The 15,758-nt window shown below is 40.8% G+C and overlaps 1 protein-coding gene across 1 annotated transcript in view; it reads left to right on the top strand.

The window, feature by feature from the left end:
* The first annotated feature begins 10,946 nt into the window (after positions 1–10,946).
* ZC2HC1B (zinc finger C2HC-type containing 1B) overlaps positions 10,947–15,758 on the top strand; it is a 56,237-nt gene continuing 51,425 nt past the window's right edge. The window contains exons 1-4 of the mRNA XM_089332409.1: positions 10,947–10,956; positions 11,369–11,430; positions 13,025–13,144; positions 13,953–14,091. Coding sequence (XP_089188535.1) covers positions 10,947–10,956; positions 11,369–11,430; positions 13,025–13,144; positions 13,953–14,091 — 331 coding nt within the window. The remainder of the gene's footprint in view (positions 10,957–11,368; positions 11,431–13,024; positions 13,145–13,952; positions 14,092–15,758) is intronic.

Below are 15,758 nucleotides of genomic sequence, written 5' to 3'. Positions count from 1 at the left end.
CCTTTAGAAGCAAAAGGTCAGATGGTGGTTTATGTATTAGGAAGGTAAATCTTAGAAGGATTGACAGTTTATTTTGATAGCTATCTAAATTTGAAGATTGTCAAAACTGGCAAGTCTTACAGTCACTGGATGTTACTTTGCCCTGTTGCTATTCTAAGTCAATCTCATGAGGTACTAATTTCATTACAGCTGGCTAAGCAGGTCTAAATCAGCATGTCTTATATTTTGCAATTAGGAGAATGCCACTAAGCCACAAGTCTTAATGGAGTATATTGTGATTCAGGCTGATTTTACTCCAAATTTCAAGATCCCAATTTTATTGAGGAGAGTAGTATTTTAAATAAGTTGATATTTCAGTCATCTATAACCAATAGGTGATAATGTTATGAGCTGTTGGGAATTTACAGAAACAGGGTTTTTGCTTTTAACAACTACATCTGAGGAGACCAGGCATGTGCAGCAAAATATTACTCAACACTATGACAAATACCATTTGTGATGAGGATCTTGACACTTATTGGGGCCCTGAAGTGTTTTTACTGCAAGTAAATCTTCCTCAAAGTTGGTGTTTAATTGTCATGTTCCTTACAAGCTTTTCCCTGAGCATGTATTTAATAATAGCATATATCCCTCCCTTGTTTTACATGATCCATAGCACCTTGTGGTATAGAAACTTTTTGAGTCTCCCCTCACTAGAATAAGCTTAAGGCAGAAATTTTGGTTTTTGCTTTGTCCCCAAATTCTAGAACAGTGCCTGTCATTTGACGTACAGTCAGTAAGTATATGAGTGAATGGATAGTCAGGAAAAAAATTTTTCAAATAAGACAGGGAGCAGTAGGACCTAGACTCACAGGGGTCAGCAGGAAAAAAAAAAAAAAAGATCTAAGACATCCCAGGTCGGGTGCAAGATCCTGAAGACTTTGCTGTATTTTAAGTGTGTTTTGTTTAAGCACGGTCTGTGATTAGTTTAAAACTTTTTGTCAGATATCTTAGTACTGCTGTTATTTTACAAGTCTAAATATCTTAAAGGCTATTTGCATGTATTGCCTGTGATATCCTATACTTACAACTCCATTGTGATGTCATCGGATCACCTCAGGTGAAGGACCAATCTCTAGCCACCGTGTAGCTTTAATGTTTTCCGTATTTTTATGTTGCTTCTTTATGTGTGTGGATGTAAGCTCTATAAAGCTTGTTGTAGTTACAGGACAAGAGAAAGTAGAAATTCTTGCAGCAGAATGTATAATAAAGTTAACACATACGCACAATTCCAGCTGAGAGATAGAAACTACTCATAGGTCTGTTTCATTCCACTCTTTCCCCTTGGGGAACTCAAAGGTACAATCCAGGCTGTTCTATTAAACATTTCTTTTCTCTCTCTCCATCTGTCACTACCCATGTGATAACTTCTAAACACAATGTCTTATTTAGTTTTGAACAGAGAAAACAAGCATAAACCTAGCTCTATGAGGGAGGTATTCACTACCATTAGGTGAAGGCAGCCTGGAGATTTAACAGTCTGAGGATCTGACTTCAGCTTCCAGAATTTGCAGTGCAGATGTTATCAAGATAATGAGTTCTGGAAAACACAAGTCACCACAGGTAGGACATCCTGGATCTATAGGAAATATGCCATAGGAAAAAAAAAAAAAACACTTTTAAGCTTACCATGATCTGCCTTCATCCCTGAAGAGTAGTGCAGAGCTTTCTGTGGGTTGGACTGAATGTCCTCAGCTAATGTAAATAATAGGCTTTTATAAAGGGGGAGCAGGCACTTTGGGGACATGGTCAAATCCACCAAGTAGAGAATTTTCCTGTCACTATATTGAGATTACGAAGGCAATGAGTATCTTGGTCAGGGTAGCCTTGAACATCTGTCTTTTTAATCACAGACCTCCAACCTAGACTGGTTGCTCTCTTGTTCTAGTTCCCAGTTATCCTGGAAATTCTCTTCTCTCCCTCCAATGTTGGATTCCCTTTTCCTCTTTTATTCACATTTTTGTAATTCAGTGAGATGGAGTACATGGTACGTAATCTTTTGAGATCGTGGATATCTTTTTGAGATCGTGGATATCTCTTTTCCATTTTAAGCCATTTTACCCTACTTTTGGGGAGATTTCCCTAATACTATCTTTCAGCCTTCTGTTGAGATTTTTATTTCTCCTATAAACATTTTTTTTTAATTCTCTATGGCTTTCGTTTTCCTTTCAATTTCTTTTTGGTTTGCTTTGGACTTAATATCCTGAGATTTTCCTCAGATCTCTGGAAATGCCATTCTGTTTGCCTGTGATTAAGATTGGAGGAAAAAGAAACACTGGAAATTCTGAATGGGTGAGTAACATTTGATGAATGGGCTTTATTGTAGGATGGTGATCTGAGTGGATTTTTCAGGAATTCTCGATGTTAGTATCTTTAGATATTGTCTAGTAGAATGGTTAGTTTACTAGAAGTTTTTATTCTGCCTTGATGAGTCTGGTAGAGTTCTGGGAACCACATAGAGGAAGGTAGGCATGGCAGTGTCCTCTGCTGTAAGCATCATGTTCATAAGATTAACCACTAAATTATATAGGTATGTATATAAAACACCCATGCATCTATTTATACAGTCACTATGTATGGATGTCCTATTTGCGAATCTGCCTACTCACTAAAATATACTTGTAATCCCAAACCTAATACTTGTGGTATTTTCACAGTCATTTGTGGACATGCACAAAGTAGTCAAAAGTTGACTTGCCCAATATGCATTTTCCCAGCTGAGGTTGAACAGGTGATGCTCTGCCTTGTTTGTTCTTTTCACAGACTAGTTAGCACCACACTCTTTTGTGTTTTTCTTGGTTCCTTCATTGTTTAAAATTGCTGCCAAGCATAATGTTGAAGTGCCATCTAGTGTTCCTAAGCACAGGGCAGTGATGTGCCTTAAGCAGAAACTATGTTGGGTAAGCATTGAGGCATGAGTTCAATGTTATTGACTCAACAATATATAAAATCTTATGTCTTTAAAAAGAAGCATGTAAAACAAGGTTTTGTATCGATCCTTTGACAATGCTGTGTGACCAGAAATTCAGAGGAACCCAAACCTGTTGTTTCTCCTAGGAGCAATGGTTTGGCGTTTGCTAATTCAATGATTGCAATGACTTCATAGAACAAAACTGCCACAAATAATGAAAAGTGACTGTTTACATGAGTATGTATCCATGTCTACTTACCTGTCTTCTCTGTGGTAACCATGCCTTCACTTGCATCTTATATTGACTACTGCACAGACCCCTTCTTTATCATTTCTAGGGAGTAGACTTCTAGAGAGGGGGAAGGGCAGTCTTCTAGGGAGTGTGTGTTTGAGGATGGGTAGGCCAGGGGCTGCTGGGTGTGGTACAGGAATCTTTCAAATGACTTTCCTCTTGGTCCTCTATATTTTGTTATTGTTGCTTAAGACTAATTTATTTAAAAGAGTTACAGAGAGACAGAGAGACACAGAAAAGTCTATCATCTACTGGTTCATACCCCTAGTGGCTGTAATGGCCAGGGCAGAGCCAGGTAGAAGCCAGGAGCTGCTTCTGGGTTTCCCACATGGGTGGCAGGAGCCTAAGCACTTGAACCATCTTCCACTGATTTCCCAGGCCATTAGCAGGATGTTAGATTGGAGGTAGGAGCAACTAGTACATGAACTGGGGCCCATGTGGGATGCCAGCATTGCAGCCAGAGGCCTTACCAGTCACTTCACAACATCACCCCGGTCCTCTAAATTTTGACACACTCATTCACCCTAACCCAGTTACTAAAGTGCATGTTGCTCCAGGGGTTCCTGTGACTTCTAAGGTTCTGTATTGTAAGTCTAGATGCTTCCCAGTTTGAGTGGATTTTGATGTGGCTTTATGTACTCCAAGTCAGCTTGTCTGTTAGCTTTCCAGATTCTATCTTTAAATACATTTTTATTTTATTTTCACTTTACTTGAAAGAGACAGAGCTTCCATCTTCTGGTTTACTCCACAAGTGCTCACAACAGCCAGGGTGGGGCCAGGATGAAACCAGGAGCCTGTAACTCTGAGTCTCCCATAAGGGTGGCAGTGACCTGGGTACTTGAGCCATCATCACCTGCTGCCTCGTAAGAGGTGCATTAGCAGGCAGCTGAATCGGAAGTGGAGCCAGGACTTGAACCAGGCACCCCGATGTGTCCCAAGTGGCATCTTGACTGTTGAGCCGAATCACCCATCTTACCATATTCTTTCCTCCCTGCCATTATGGTTCTCTATATTTCTGTGTTCCTTTATTATTGTACTGTTGGAGCTTTAAAGGAAAGCAAAATTAGATCAACTATTCTATCCATCATCCTAACTCACTAGTATTAATTCCTTGCCTTATTTTATGACGCATGTTCTTGAGATAATTTGAGACCATTATGCCACCTCCTTGTCCTAGGGCCATTTAAGATGTTACTATTACTAGGCCAGCGCTGCAGCTCACTAGGTTAATCCTCCGCCTGCGGTGCCAGCACCCCGGGTTCTAGTCCCAGCTGGGGCGCCGCATTCTGTCCCGGTTGTTCCTCTTCCAGTCCAGCTCTCTGCTGTGGCTTGGGAAGGCAGTGGAGGATGGCCCAAGTGGTTGGGCCCTGCACCTGCATGGGAGACCAGGAGGAAGCACCTGGCTCCTGGCTTCAGATTTAGGGGGTGAACCAATAGAAGGTAGACCTTTCTCTCTGTCTCTAACTCTGCCTTAAAAAAAAAAATGTTACTATTAATAAATATCTGCATGTGCTGAACTACAAGGAACTTCAGAGTCCTTGACTCATGGAAGTCTGAGTGGGAAAATGTCTTCCTTTATCCTCTACCATGATTGTAAGAAAATGTGGGTAATGGGTGTTTCTATAAAACATTCTTCTAGCTTAGAAAGAGAATGATCAAGAGTAGAACTTTCTTTTCAAGATTTTTTGTTATTTAGTTGAGAGGCAGGGTTACAAACAGAGAGAGGGAGAGACAGAAAGATCTTCCATCCACCGGTTCACTCCCCCAAATGGCTGCAACAGCTAGAGCTGGGCCAATCTGAAGCCAGGAACCAGGAACGTCTTCTGGATCTCCCATATGGGTGCAGGGCCCCAGGCACTTGGGCTGTCTTCCATTGCTTTCCCAGGCCATCGCAGAGAGCTGGATCGAAAGTGGAGCAGCCAGGACACAAACCGGCCCCCACGTGGGATGCCAGCACCACAGGCAGAGGCTTAGCCTACTGTGCAATAGTGCAGACCCCAAAAGTAGAACTTTTGTTTGAGTTTCATTCTAACCCTAATTCTCTCCATATTTCTTAAAGCTTTTGAACTGCAATCTGTATAATGCTTATTTTTCATTTTTAATGTGCTAAGCAAAACTTGCATTCTCTAGTCACTTGCTTTGCCTCATTTTTAAAATTTTCAAACAGTATAAACCATTTAAAAATAATAGTACTATAATAGTTTCTAAGTGTGACTTTAAGTAGAGAAGGAAAAAATTGAAATACTAAGTTGGTACCCAAGTGTTTTAAAATATTTTCTATTAAAGGGCTTCATTTTTATTTTTGAAAGTCATCAATTCTAGACGGCGCCACGGCTCACTAGGCTAATCCTCCGCCTTGCGGCGCCAGCACACCGGGCTCTAGTTCCAGTTGGGGTGCCAGATTCTGTCCCGGTTGCCCCTCTTCCAGGCCCGCTCTCTGCTGTGGCCAGGGAGTGCAGTGGAGGATGGCCCAAGTCCTTAGGCCCTGTACCCCATGGGAGACCAGGAAAAGCACCTGGCTCCTGGCTTCGGATCAGCGCAGTGGTCTGGCCGCAGCGCGCCAGCCATGGTGGCCATTGGAGGGTGAATCAATGGCAAAGGAAGACCTTTCTCTCTGTCTCTCTCTCTCACTGTCCACTCTGCCTGTCCAAAAAAAAAAAAAAAAATCATCAATTCTGTTTTTTAAAATAACCATAATCTTTGTAAGAATTTTGAAAATGGGGGGTGGGGGGCTGGTGCTGTGGCGCAGCAGGTTAAAGCCCTAGACTGAAGTGCCAGCATCACATATGGGGATTTATTTCAAAGGTAAAGTGTCAGAGATACTTTTCATCTACTGGTTCACTCTCCAAATAGCCACAACATCTATGGTGGTACCGTACTGAAGCCAGAACAAGGAACTCCATCCAGGTCTCCCACATGGATGGATGGTAGAGGCCTAACTTCTTGGGCCATTATCCACTGCCTTCCCAGGGACATTAGCAGGAAGCTGCATTGGAAGCAGGGCAGCTGAGACTTGAACATGTACTCTTATGTGGCATGCTGCCATCATAAACAGTACCTTAACCCCCGTGCCACAATGCCAGCTTCTATCATTAACATTTTTCTATGTTACTCTTCCACAAATCATTTTTAATTACTATATTCTCATTTACTTATTGGCAACCTCTTTCTGTTACGGGCCAAGCAGCATAATTATTGGCTTTGCAAGTCATGTAGTCCCCATGACAACTACTTACCTCTGCCGCTTTAATGGAAAAGCAGCAATATTCTGTAAAAATGAGCATGGCTATGTTCCCACAAAACTTTATTTACAAAAGCAATCCCAGATTTGACTCATTGGCCATAGCTTGCTGACCCCCCAGCTAAAAATTTTAAACTTTAAATTTTGATATAATTATGGTTTCACAAAAAGTACCGAATAGCACAGAGAGGTCCCATGTGTCTTTCACCCAATGTTCTGCAACTTACACCATTTTTTCCTTTCTAATTAAATAGCCTATTTTAGCACGGAACAAATTATGAATTGGGCAACACCCAAATTTCATCTTAAACAATTGTACAGTATCAAAACCAGGAAATTGATATTGGTACCATGTGTGTTCACATTTCTATTCAATTACACAACATGCATTAACCACTACTACAAAGATTCATAATTCTTCCATCATACGAAGATCTCCCTTGTTCTACCCCTGTATAATCAAAACTACCTTTTCCAACCAACAATCGTTACCTGTGGAAATCTCTAACCTCTTTTCCATATCTGTAATTTTATTCTTTTGAGAATGTTACAGAAATAGAATAATAGAGGATGAGACCTTTTGAAATTAGCTTTTTTTCTCTCAGCATATATCACAGATTTTCCTTTTTGTTGCTTACTACTATAGGATGTGAATATACCACAGGGTTTTTTTTTGTTTGTTTGTTTGTTTGTTTGTTTTTGACAGAGTTAGAGACAGAAAGAAAGGTCTTCCTTCTGTTGGTTCACCCCCCAAATAGCCGCTATGGCCGGCGCTGCATTGATCAGAAGCGAGGAGTCAGGTGCTTCTTCCTTGTCTCCCATGCGGGTGCAGGGGCCCAAGCACTTGGGCCATCCTCCACTGCCTTCCCAGGCCACAGCAGAGAGCTGGACTGGAAGAAGAGCAACCAGGACTAGAATCGGCACCCATATAGGATGCTGGCGCTACAGGCAGAGGATTAACCAAGTGAGCCACGGTGCCGGCCCCCCACGTTTCTTTATTCACCTATGAAATGGCATTGTTATTTCAAAGAGTTGTTTTAAGGGTCTTGTGATCACATAGAAACCTCATTGACCTCCATGTTTGATTCAGCTTGATGGGTAGGCGTGCCCTTATAGTGAAACTGCAAGTTGAGCATGATTCAGAATGTGGTGGTACAGCTGTAACTCAATGTTGAGCTATGTTGTATCTGTCATTTATTTTTTTCATCTTTTTTTTTAAAGATTCATTTTATTGGGGCCAGTGCTGTAGCGTAGCAGGAAAGCCGCTGCCTGCAGTGCCGGCAGCCCATATGGGCGCTGGTTTGAGACCTGGCAGCTCCACTTCTGATCCCGCTCTCTGCTCTGGCCTGGGAAAACAGTGGAAGATGGCCAAGTCCTTGGGCCCCTGCACCCATGTGGGAAACCCCAAGGAAGCTCCAGGCTCCTGGCTTCACATCTGCCCAGCTCTAGCCATTGAGGGCATTTTGGGAGTGAACCAGCAAATGGAAGATTTCTGTCTCTCTGCCTCTCTCTATAACTCTGCTTTTCAAATACATAAATAAATCTTTTAAAAATAAACTTACTGTTTTAAAAAAGATTTATTTTATGTATTTGAAAGGCAAGGTGACCGAGAGGGAGGGACAGAGATCTTTCATCCATTGGTTCACTTCCCAAATGGTTGCAACAGCTAGGGCTGGGTCAGGCTGAAGCCAGGAGCCTAGAATTCTATCTCACTCTCTTGTGTGGGTGGTAGGGGCCCAAACATTTGTGCTGCTTTCCCAAGCACATTAGCAATGGACTTGAACCAGCACTCCAATATGAGATGTTGAGGTTGCAATAGGTAACTTAACTCTCTGCACCACAACACTGACTCTCTGTCATTTTTAACTCCTAGAATTCACTAAAACTCACTGTTTTTACAACAAAGGTCACTGACCCTGTCGGGATTTCCAGTTGTTTTTCCAGTTGGTGTTAACATAATATATCTAGTTATGACATTGATTATATTAATAATCTTTTTTTAAAAGATTGATTTGTTTATTTGAAAGAGTTACACAGAGAAGGAGTTGAAGAGAGACAGAGAGAGGTCTTCCATCCGCTAGTTCACTCCCAAGTTGGCTACAACAGCCGGAGCTGCGCTGATCCAAAGCCAGGAGCTTCCTCTGGGTCTCCCACATGGGTGCAGGGGCCCAAGGACTTGGGCCATCTGCTGCTGCTTTCCCAGGCCATAGCAAAGAGCTGGATCAGAAGTACAGCAGCTGGGACTCAAACCGGTGCCCATATGGGATGCCAGCACTGCAGGCGGCAGCTTTACCCATTGAGCCACAGCACTGGCCCCTAATTAATAGTCTTAATGCTTGTACAGGTAGAGACTTGGGTTCAAGTCTTAGTGTTACAACTTTCTATGACATTAGGAAAGTCACCCACCTAACCTTGAGCCTCCATTTTCTGATCAACTCTGTCTCACAAAGTTATTGTGAAAAACATGTAAGATAACATAAAAACTGTGTTTTGGAAAACAAAGTGCCATGCAAATATTACTATTATATTCATAAAAATAATTTTATCTTTCACCAATGTTTTAGAAAAAGTAGCCTCAATTTTATAAGCAAGATGAGTGTTTATATTAACAAGTAAGTATACAGAGGGTTGGGGGACCCTTGCCAAAATAAAATTTAACATCGAGTTTTAGATAGAAGGCCAAAAGAACAGGGAGATAGCCAGGTATTTCTGTGTGCTGTGATGGATGACCTGTGTTGAAAATACAATTCCAATTAGCAGATGTGAGAAGAAATCATTTAAATCAACAATGTCTGTAGTGAGCTACCATCTGCTTCCTGTTAACCAGACCTTCCTTTTTCAAACTGCCTTCCCTTGGCTTCCATGACCCTGTTTTCTGTTTTTCCTTCTGGCTTATCATCATCATTTTCTTGGCCCTTAAGTATAAATTTCCCTAAGGATCCTCTCTGTACTTCTCTTTCCATGACTTCTTCCCTGGCAATATCATGCCTTTGCTTCATTACTCAAAGCCTACATCTGTGTCTCCAACCCTGACCTCCCTCCTTTCCATCCTGCTGGCTGGACAACTTGATTTTAACTCAGTATTTCCAACACTGAGGTCATTTTTCTTCCTAAGGTGGTCTATCTTGCAAGTTCCCTGTTTCTATCCACAGTCCTACATTGAACTCAATACTACTGTCTCTAAATCTGACATAGTCCTCAAGCACTCTTCTCTCTCTGACACCAATCCCCCACAAATCTAGTCATGCTATAGATTGTTTGACACAATCTCCCATTTCTTGTGTCTTTTTCCATTTCAGGTCTTCATCTCCAGCTTTTAAACTAAACTCACCTCTTGTTACACACACCCCTTCTGTCTGGTCACATCTTTTAACCTTTGTCACATGAATCATCTACAGCACTATTCAGATTCCTCCAACTCACTGTCCCTGATTGTGCCCCCTGCCTGTAAAAGTCCAGTCATCCCTCTAATACAAAATCCTATGCTCAAATCTCTTTATTATTTACATACTCATCTCCAGATAAACTGAATGGAAGTAATATGAAGTGAAACTTTTTTTTTCAGAATTCTGTAATGTTTTATTTTTCTCATGACATTTTTACAAATTCACTTAAAAGAATTGCTTATTTTCTTTCCTTTTCTATGCTGGGCCCATGTATGGTTCCTCACAATATTTCCATATCATTGATTATAAGAAGTTTTAGACAGAACGAATTATTGCTCCTATGGTATTGGATCAATTCTTGCTTGGCTTATACATTCAACCAGTGGATTTTTTTTTTAAGTTTTAATTATTGGGCCTGGTGCTGTGGCTTAGCAGGTAAAGCCACCACCTGTGGTGCCGGCATCTCATATGGACACAGGTCTGAGTCCTGACTGCTTTACTTCTGATCCAGCTCTCTGCTATAGCCTGGGAAACCAGTGGAAGATGGCCCAAATCCTTGGACCCCTGAACCCACATGAGAGATCTGGAAGAAGCTCCAGGTTCCTAGCTTTGGAGCAGCCCAGCTCCGGCCATTGCAGCCATTTGGAGAGTGGACCAACAGGTGGAAGACTGCGCTCTCTCTGTCTCTCTCTCTGTAACTCTGACTTTCAAATGAATAAATAAATCTTTGAAAAATAAACTTGAAAAGATTTAATTATTTATTTGGAAGAGAGTGAAAAATAGATATTTTAGATCTTCTATCCATTGGTTCATTCCCCAAATGGCTGCAACAGCTATGTGTAGGCCAGGTCAAAGCTAGGGGCCAGGAACTCCATCCTGGTCTTCCACATTGGCAGCAGGAGCACAAATACTTGTGCCTTCCAAATACACTGCCTTCCCAAACACATTAACAGGAAGCTGAATGGAAAATGGAGTAGCCAGGAGTTGAACTGGTACACTGATACAGGACACCAGGATCAGAAGAGGCTACACACCACAACACCAGTCTTTCAAGCAATATTTTTGGAGCACTTTACCATGGGGTCAGGTACTTGGAGGTATTGGCGATACCTTTATAGAACTTCTATTCTGGTAGGAATCCTCAAGATGTTATCATTGGATTATTTATGAGCTTATACTAATATATTAACTTTGTACTGATGTCTAAAGCAAGGCTGTAATGCACTTTGTTTAAAAATATATTAAGCACTAAATCAAATAAGTATACTGTGGTTGCCTAAAGGATAGAGAATTTACTTGTTTTGTGAAGTGAGAAGTTTATATTAGGAAAGGAAAACACAGGTGACTTTACACAGGATCTTACTAGAAGCTGGAAGCAGTTGGTAGAGAGGGAAAAGGGTGAAGATATCAAGCTATTGAGGTCACCTCCAGTCAGTCATTTCTTCTGGGCCAGGCAATTCCATGAAACTAACATAATGTGCTCTTGAATCTTAACGCAGATGGCAATCAGGAGTTATTTCCCTGTGAAGTCTGTGGAAGACGCTTTGCAGCAGATGTTCTGGTAAACGTAAAGACATTTTGTAGATGTGTTTCATTGGAGTTAAATGAACTGTCAAGTCAGTGAGGAGGCGGTGGTGCAAAGATTAAAGACAGATGTGGAGGAGAAGCAAGGGAACAGGAGTAGCTAACCTATGGCTGGCAGGCCCAGAGGACATGGAGGCAGATGGATGCCTCCTCACTCAAAAGTGACCCTATTAAACATGGTCCTCCTAAAAGGATGCCATATGGAAGGATCTTGGCACAGTCTATTATCCCTTGAGAAGTTTTGGCTCTTCCGCCTTTTCTTTAAGCATCAAAAATTCAAATTTCAAGGCCAAAGCACCAGGGAAATTAGCTAGCCAAGAGGAATGAGCATTGAATTTCAGGCATCTGGAAACTTGGCTTTTAGTTGCAAATTTGTCACTAATTCTGACAGGTCCTTTAACCTTCCTGTTTTCTGCTTTGCCACGTATACAGAACCCTCCAATTTCAGGGATTTTATACCATCTGAACAAAATAATACATGGCTGTTAGGCATGTTCCAAGATGTAATTTTCATCCAGATTCAAGCTAACAGCATGTCAAGTCCCTGATTGATGGCTGTGAAGCTGAATAAAAGTTCTATTTATTTCAAAATTAGGGTATCAAACAGGTGGTAGGCTCCAATACTCTACAGGGATTCCCAGAAAAGATGATTTTCACACACACATGATAGTAGGAGGATGATGTAATTAATAATTGGTACGTTTTAGGTCTAGGAAACTTTTGATGTAATGTAAAGGATTTGGAGTTATTCTGAGTGCATTTGAGAGCAAGAAAATAGGTTGTACATTTTATCGTTCTGGAGAATTTAACAAAATGAAATATCTATTTCAGTTAACTGTGACTAGAACTTCCTAAACTAGAGGGAGTATTCACAGGGCCTGTTGTGGGCCTGTAGCCCACTAGTGTGCTGCCCTACCTTTCCTGGCTCAGAGCTGCACCCCAGAGAATAGGGTTGAGACCCGGGAGGTACCACTGGAAGAGAGAGAACACTCAGTGTCAAGTGTGTTTGGAGTGCTTTTGAGTGTCACTTTCTAAACCTATCTCTAGTCTACAGAGAGCATTTGATCATGAGATACACACATACTTTCTCTCTCTTTTTACTGTAGGATAGCTGGTTCTAAAGGCCTATATTTGTTGGGTTTATTCAAAGCAACAAATAATAAGTAATACCTTGTTGCACATCCACCAAGGAAGAGGGCATAGATGCTGGTATTATCTTAGAGTGTTGCAGTGAAAGACTTGATAAAGGTGACACACAGGCAAAGGTCTATGTGTTGGTTCTCCGGTTTCAGTGGTGAAAATGTTGAGTGCCTAAAGAACTACAGGTTGAAGTGAAGAGCATATTTTGAAGTAATTTTCTGTGTAAAGGCCTTTCACTGTCTGTGCCCAAACACAGTATCAAGTTATATGCAGCATGATGAGGACAGCCAAGCATATTTACTCTGCTGTGATCTGAGAATAGTCAAGGCTCTGAAGGTGCAACCCAGTTACTGTCATGGGGTTAAGTACACCTAGACATTAAAAAAAAGTGTGCATTTTCAAAATTCCGATCCCTATCCTTCCTTTTCTAGGAAAGGCATGAACCAATATGTAGAAAACTCTTCAACAAAAAACGTAAGCCTTTCAATTCCTTGAAACAAAGATTACAGGGCACTGACATCCCTACTGTGAAGAAGGCTCCTCAATCCAAGGTACTACTGATATCTTCCTTATTGTTCTTTAATATGTTCACTGAAGCTCATTTCTGTTCTCTCTGGTTCCATGTTTGCTTCATAGTGCTGGGTAGTATCATGTAAATATATTATCTTGCTCACTTCAATTGCAAATATATTTCAGACACTTTCTAGATATGGCCAAAAGAATCTTGTTTCTATTTTCATTAGGATGGCTTAAATCTAGCAATTAACTTGGGAAGATTTTAATGTTACACTTGTCTTCCCTTAAAACTTTATTATGGCCGGCGCCATGGCTCACTTGGCTAATCCTCCACCTGTGGCGCCGGCACCCCAGGTTCCATTCCCGGTTGCTCCTCTTCCAGGCCCGCTCTCTGCTGTGGCCCGGGAGAGCAGTGGAGGATGGCCCAAGTTCTTGGGTTCCTGTACCCACATGGGAGACCGGGAGGAAGTACCCGGCTCCTGGCTTCGGATCAGGGCAGCACCAGCCGTAGCGGCCATTAGGGGAGTGAACCAATGGAAGGCAGACCTTTTTCTCTGTCTCTCTCTCACTGTCTATAACTCTCTGTCTCTCTCTCTGTCTATAACTCTGCGTGGCAAAAAAAAAAAAATAAAAAAAAAAATAAATAAATAAGACGTTATTGTTTCATTTTGTTACTTGTAAATTTTATTAATGCATTTTCCAAATGTCTTTAATTAGTTATACAAATTCTCCTTCTGCCCCATATTTCACAGTCCTGTTTCCTATAAATTCAAATTCCAACTTTTAAAAAAAAATTGAGAGGGCCATAGTCCAGGATAGTAATTGTTGTTTTTATTTTTTTAGTCTCAACCTGTGAGGAAATCTAACTGGAGACAACAACATGAAGACTTCATTAATGCAATTAGATCAGCAAAGCAGTGTACAATAGCTATTAAAGAAGGCCGGCCCCTCCCACCTCCACCCCCTCCATCTATCAATCCAGGTATGTAGCCATTTTGGTTTGCTTTTGAGACTATATTTTACTTGACCAAATTATAATCCATCTATGTACTTTAAAATTGACTATTTTGTCAGTTATATAGAACTAATTTATTGTCTTTAAAAAAATATTCTGCATCAAGATTCTGTGTTTCCTTTCTACTCTGTTCTAACATGAAGGCACCAGTGTATCCATGCTGTGTTGTTGCTTAACTCCTGGGATACCATTCCCACGACTGCTGACATGCTCTGAGTGATGCAGAACAAACCAAGAAGTTTCACAATAGTTCCATAGTTTCATATATCTACAGCTCTTTTTTGTTTTTAGGTAAAATTCCCATAACATAAAGTTTACCTTTTTTTTTTTTTAAGATTTATTTATTTATTTGTGAGGTGGAGTTACAGAGAGAGGGAGAGACAAAGTCTTCTGTCCACTGGTTCATTCCCCAAATGGCTGCAATGGCCAAATGGCCACAGCTGGGCTGATCTGAAGCCAGGAGCTGGGGCTTTCTCCAGGTCTCCTACATGGGTGCAGAGGCCCAACCACTTGGGCAATCTTTCAGTGTTTTCCCAAGCCATCAGCAGAGAGCTGGATCCAAAGTGGAGCAGGTGGGACTCGAACTGGTGCGCATATGGGATACCAGTGCCTCAGGCAGAGGCTTAACCTACTGCACCACAGCACTGACTCTAAGTTTACTATTTTAATCACTTGACATTATATAATTGAGAGCCCTATAGCTAGTTAATCCAAACAGTTTATTTTCAAAAATTTCAAATCTATTAAAAAAGAGGACTAGTAGTTACCTACCTATATTTCACTAAAATTTGACATTTCTGCCTTTCTCTCTCTCTCCCAGACACACACACACACACACACACACACACACACTTAATGGGTAGACCCATTTAAAAATAACTTTCACATACCATTAGCACTTTACTATTGACTGTATCAGCATGCATCTCTGAGGCATAAGTACATTATTCTGCATATCAACAATGATATCATACTTAATATATAGACTCACATTTTCCCAATTATCTTAAGAATGCCTTTAAAGCTCTTCCATAACTCCTCAGCCCTCAACAATCCCAGATCCAGTCATGGTTTTCAAATGGCCTTTTGTTGTCTATTCAGTCTTTTTAATCTTATACAATACTCTACCAAGCTATTTACCTTTTAAAATGTCTCCTGTCTATATTTGCCTGCTTGTTTAGTCATATTAATATTTAACTTATTACTCTATCCCATCTTTCTGTAAACTGGAAGTTAGAGCTAGAGGCACAATTAGATTAATTTTAATCCCTTATCAAATATATGATTTGCACATGTTTTCTCTCATTCTGTAGACTGTTTTTGCACTCTCTTGATAGTGGCCCTTAATGCACAAAAGTTTTTAATTTTGATGAAATTCAAAATATTTGTTTTTATAGATATATTGTTATCTGTGTTTTTGGTGTCATGAAAAAGTTGTTGCCAGATTCAGTGCCATGAGGTTTGTTCTGTATGTTTTCTTTTTTAATAGTTTTAACTCCTATGTTTAGGTCTTTGATCAATTTTGAATAAATTTTTGTGCATGACACAGGGTAGTTTCAGCTTCACTCTTTTGAATGCAGATACCCTGTTTCCGCAGTGCTATTTGCTGAGGAGAAATTGTCCTTTCCCCAGTG

The sequence above is a fragment of the Oryctolagus cuniculus genome, chromosome 5 (assembly GCF_051225735.1).
Source record: "Oryctolagus cuniculus isolate XC-2025 breed Fujian yellow rabbit chromosome 5, ASM5122573v1, whole genome shotgun sequence".
In the NCBI taxonomy this organism is placed as follows: Eukaryota; Metazoa; Chordata; class Mammalia; order Lagomorpha; family Leporidae; genus Oryctolagus; species Oryctolagus cuniculus.
Note: the sequence above shows the minus strand (reverse complement) of the source record. Positions and strands in the feature narration are given on the sequence as shown.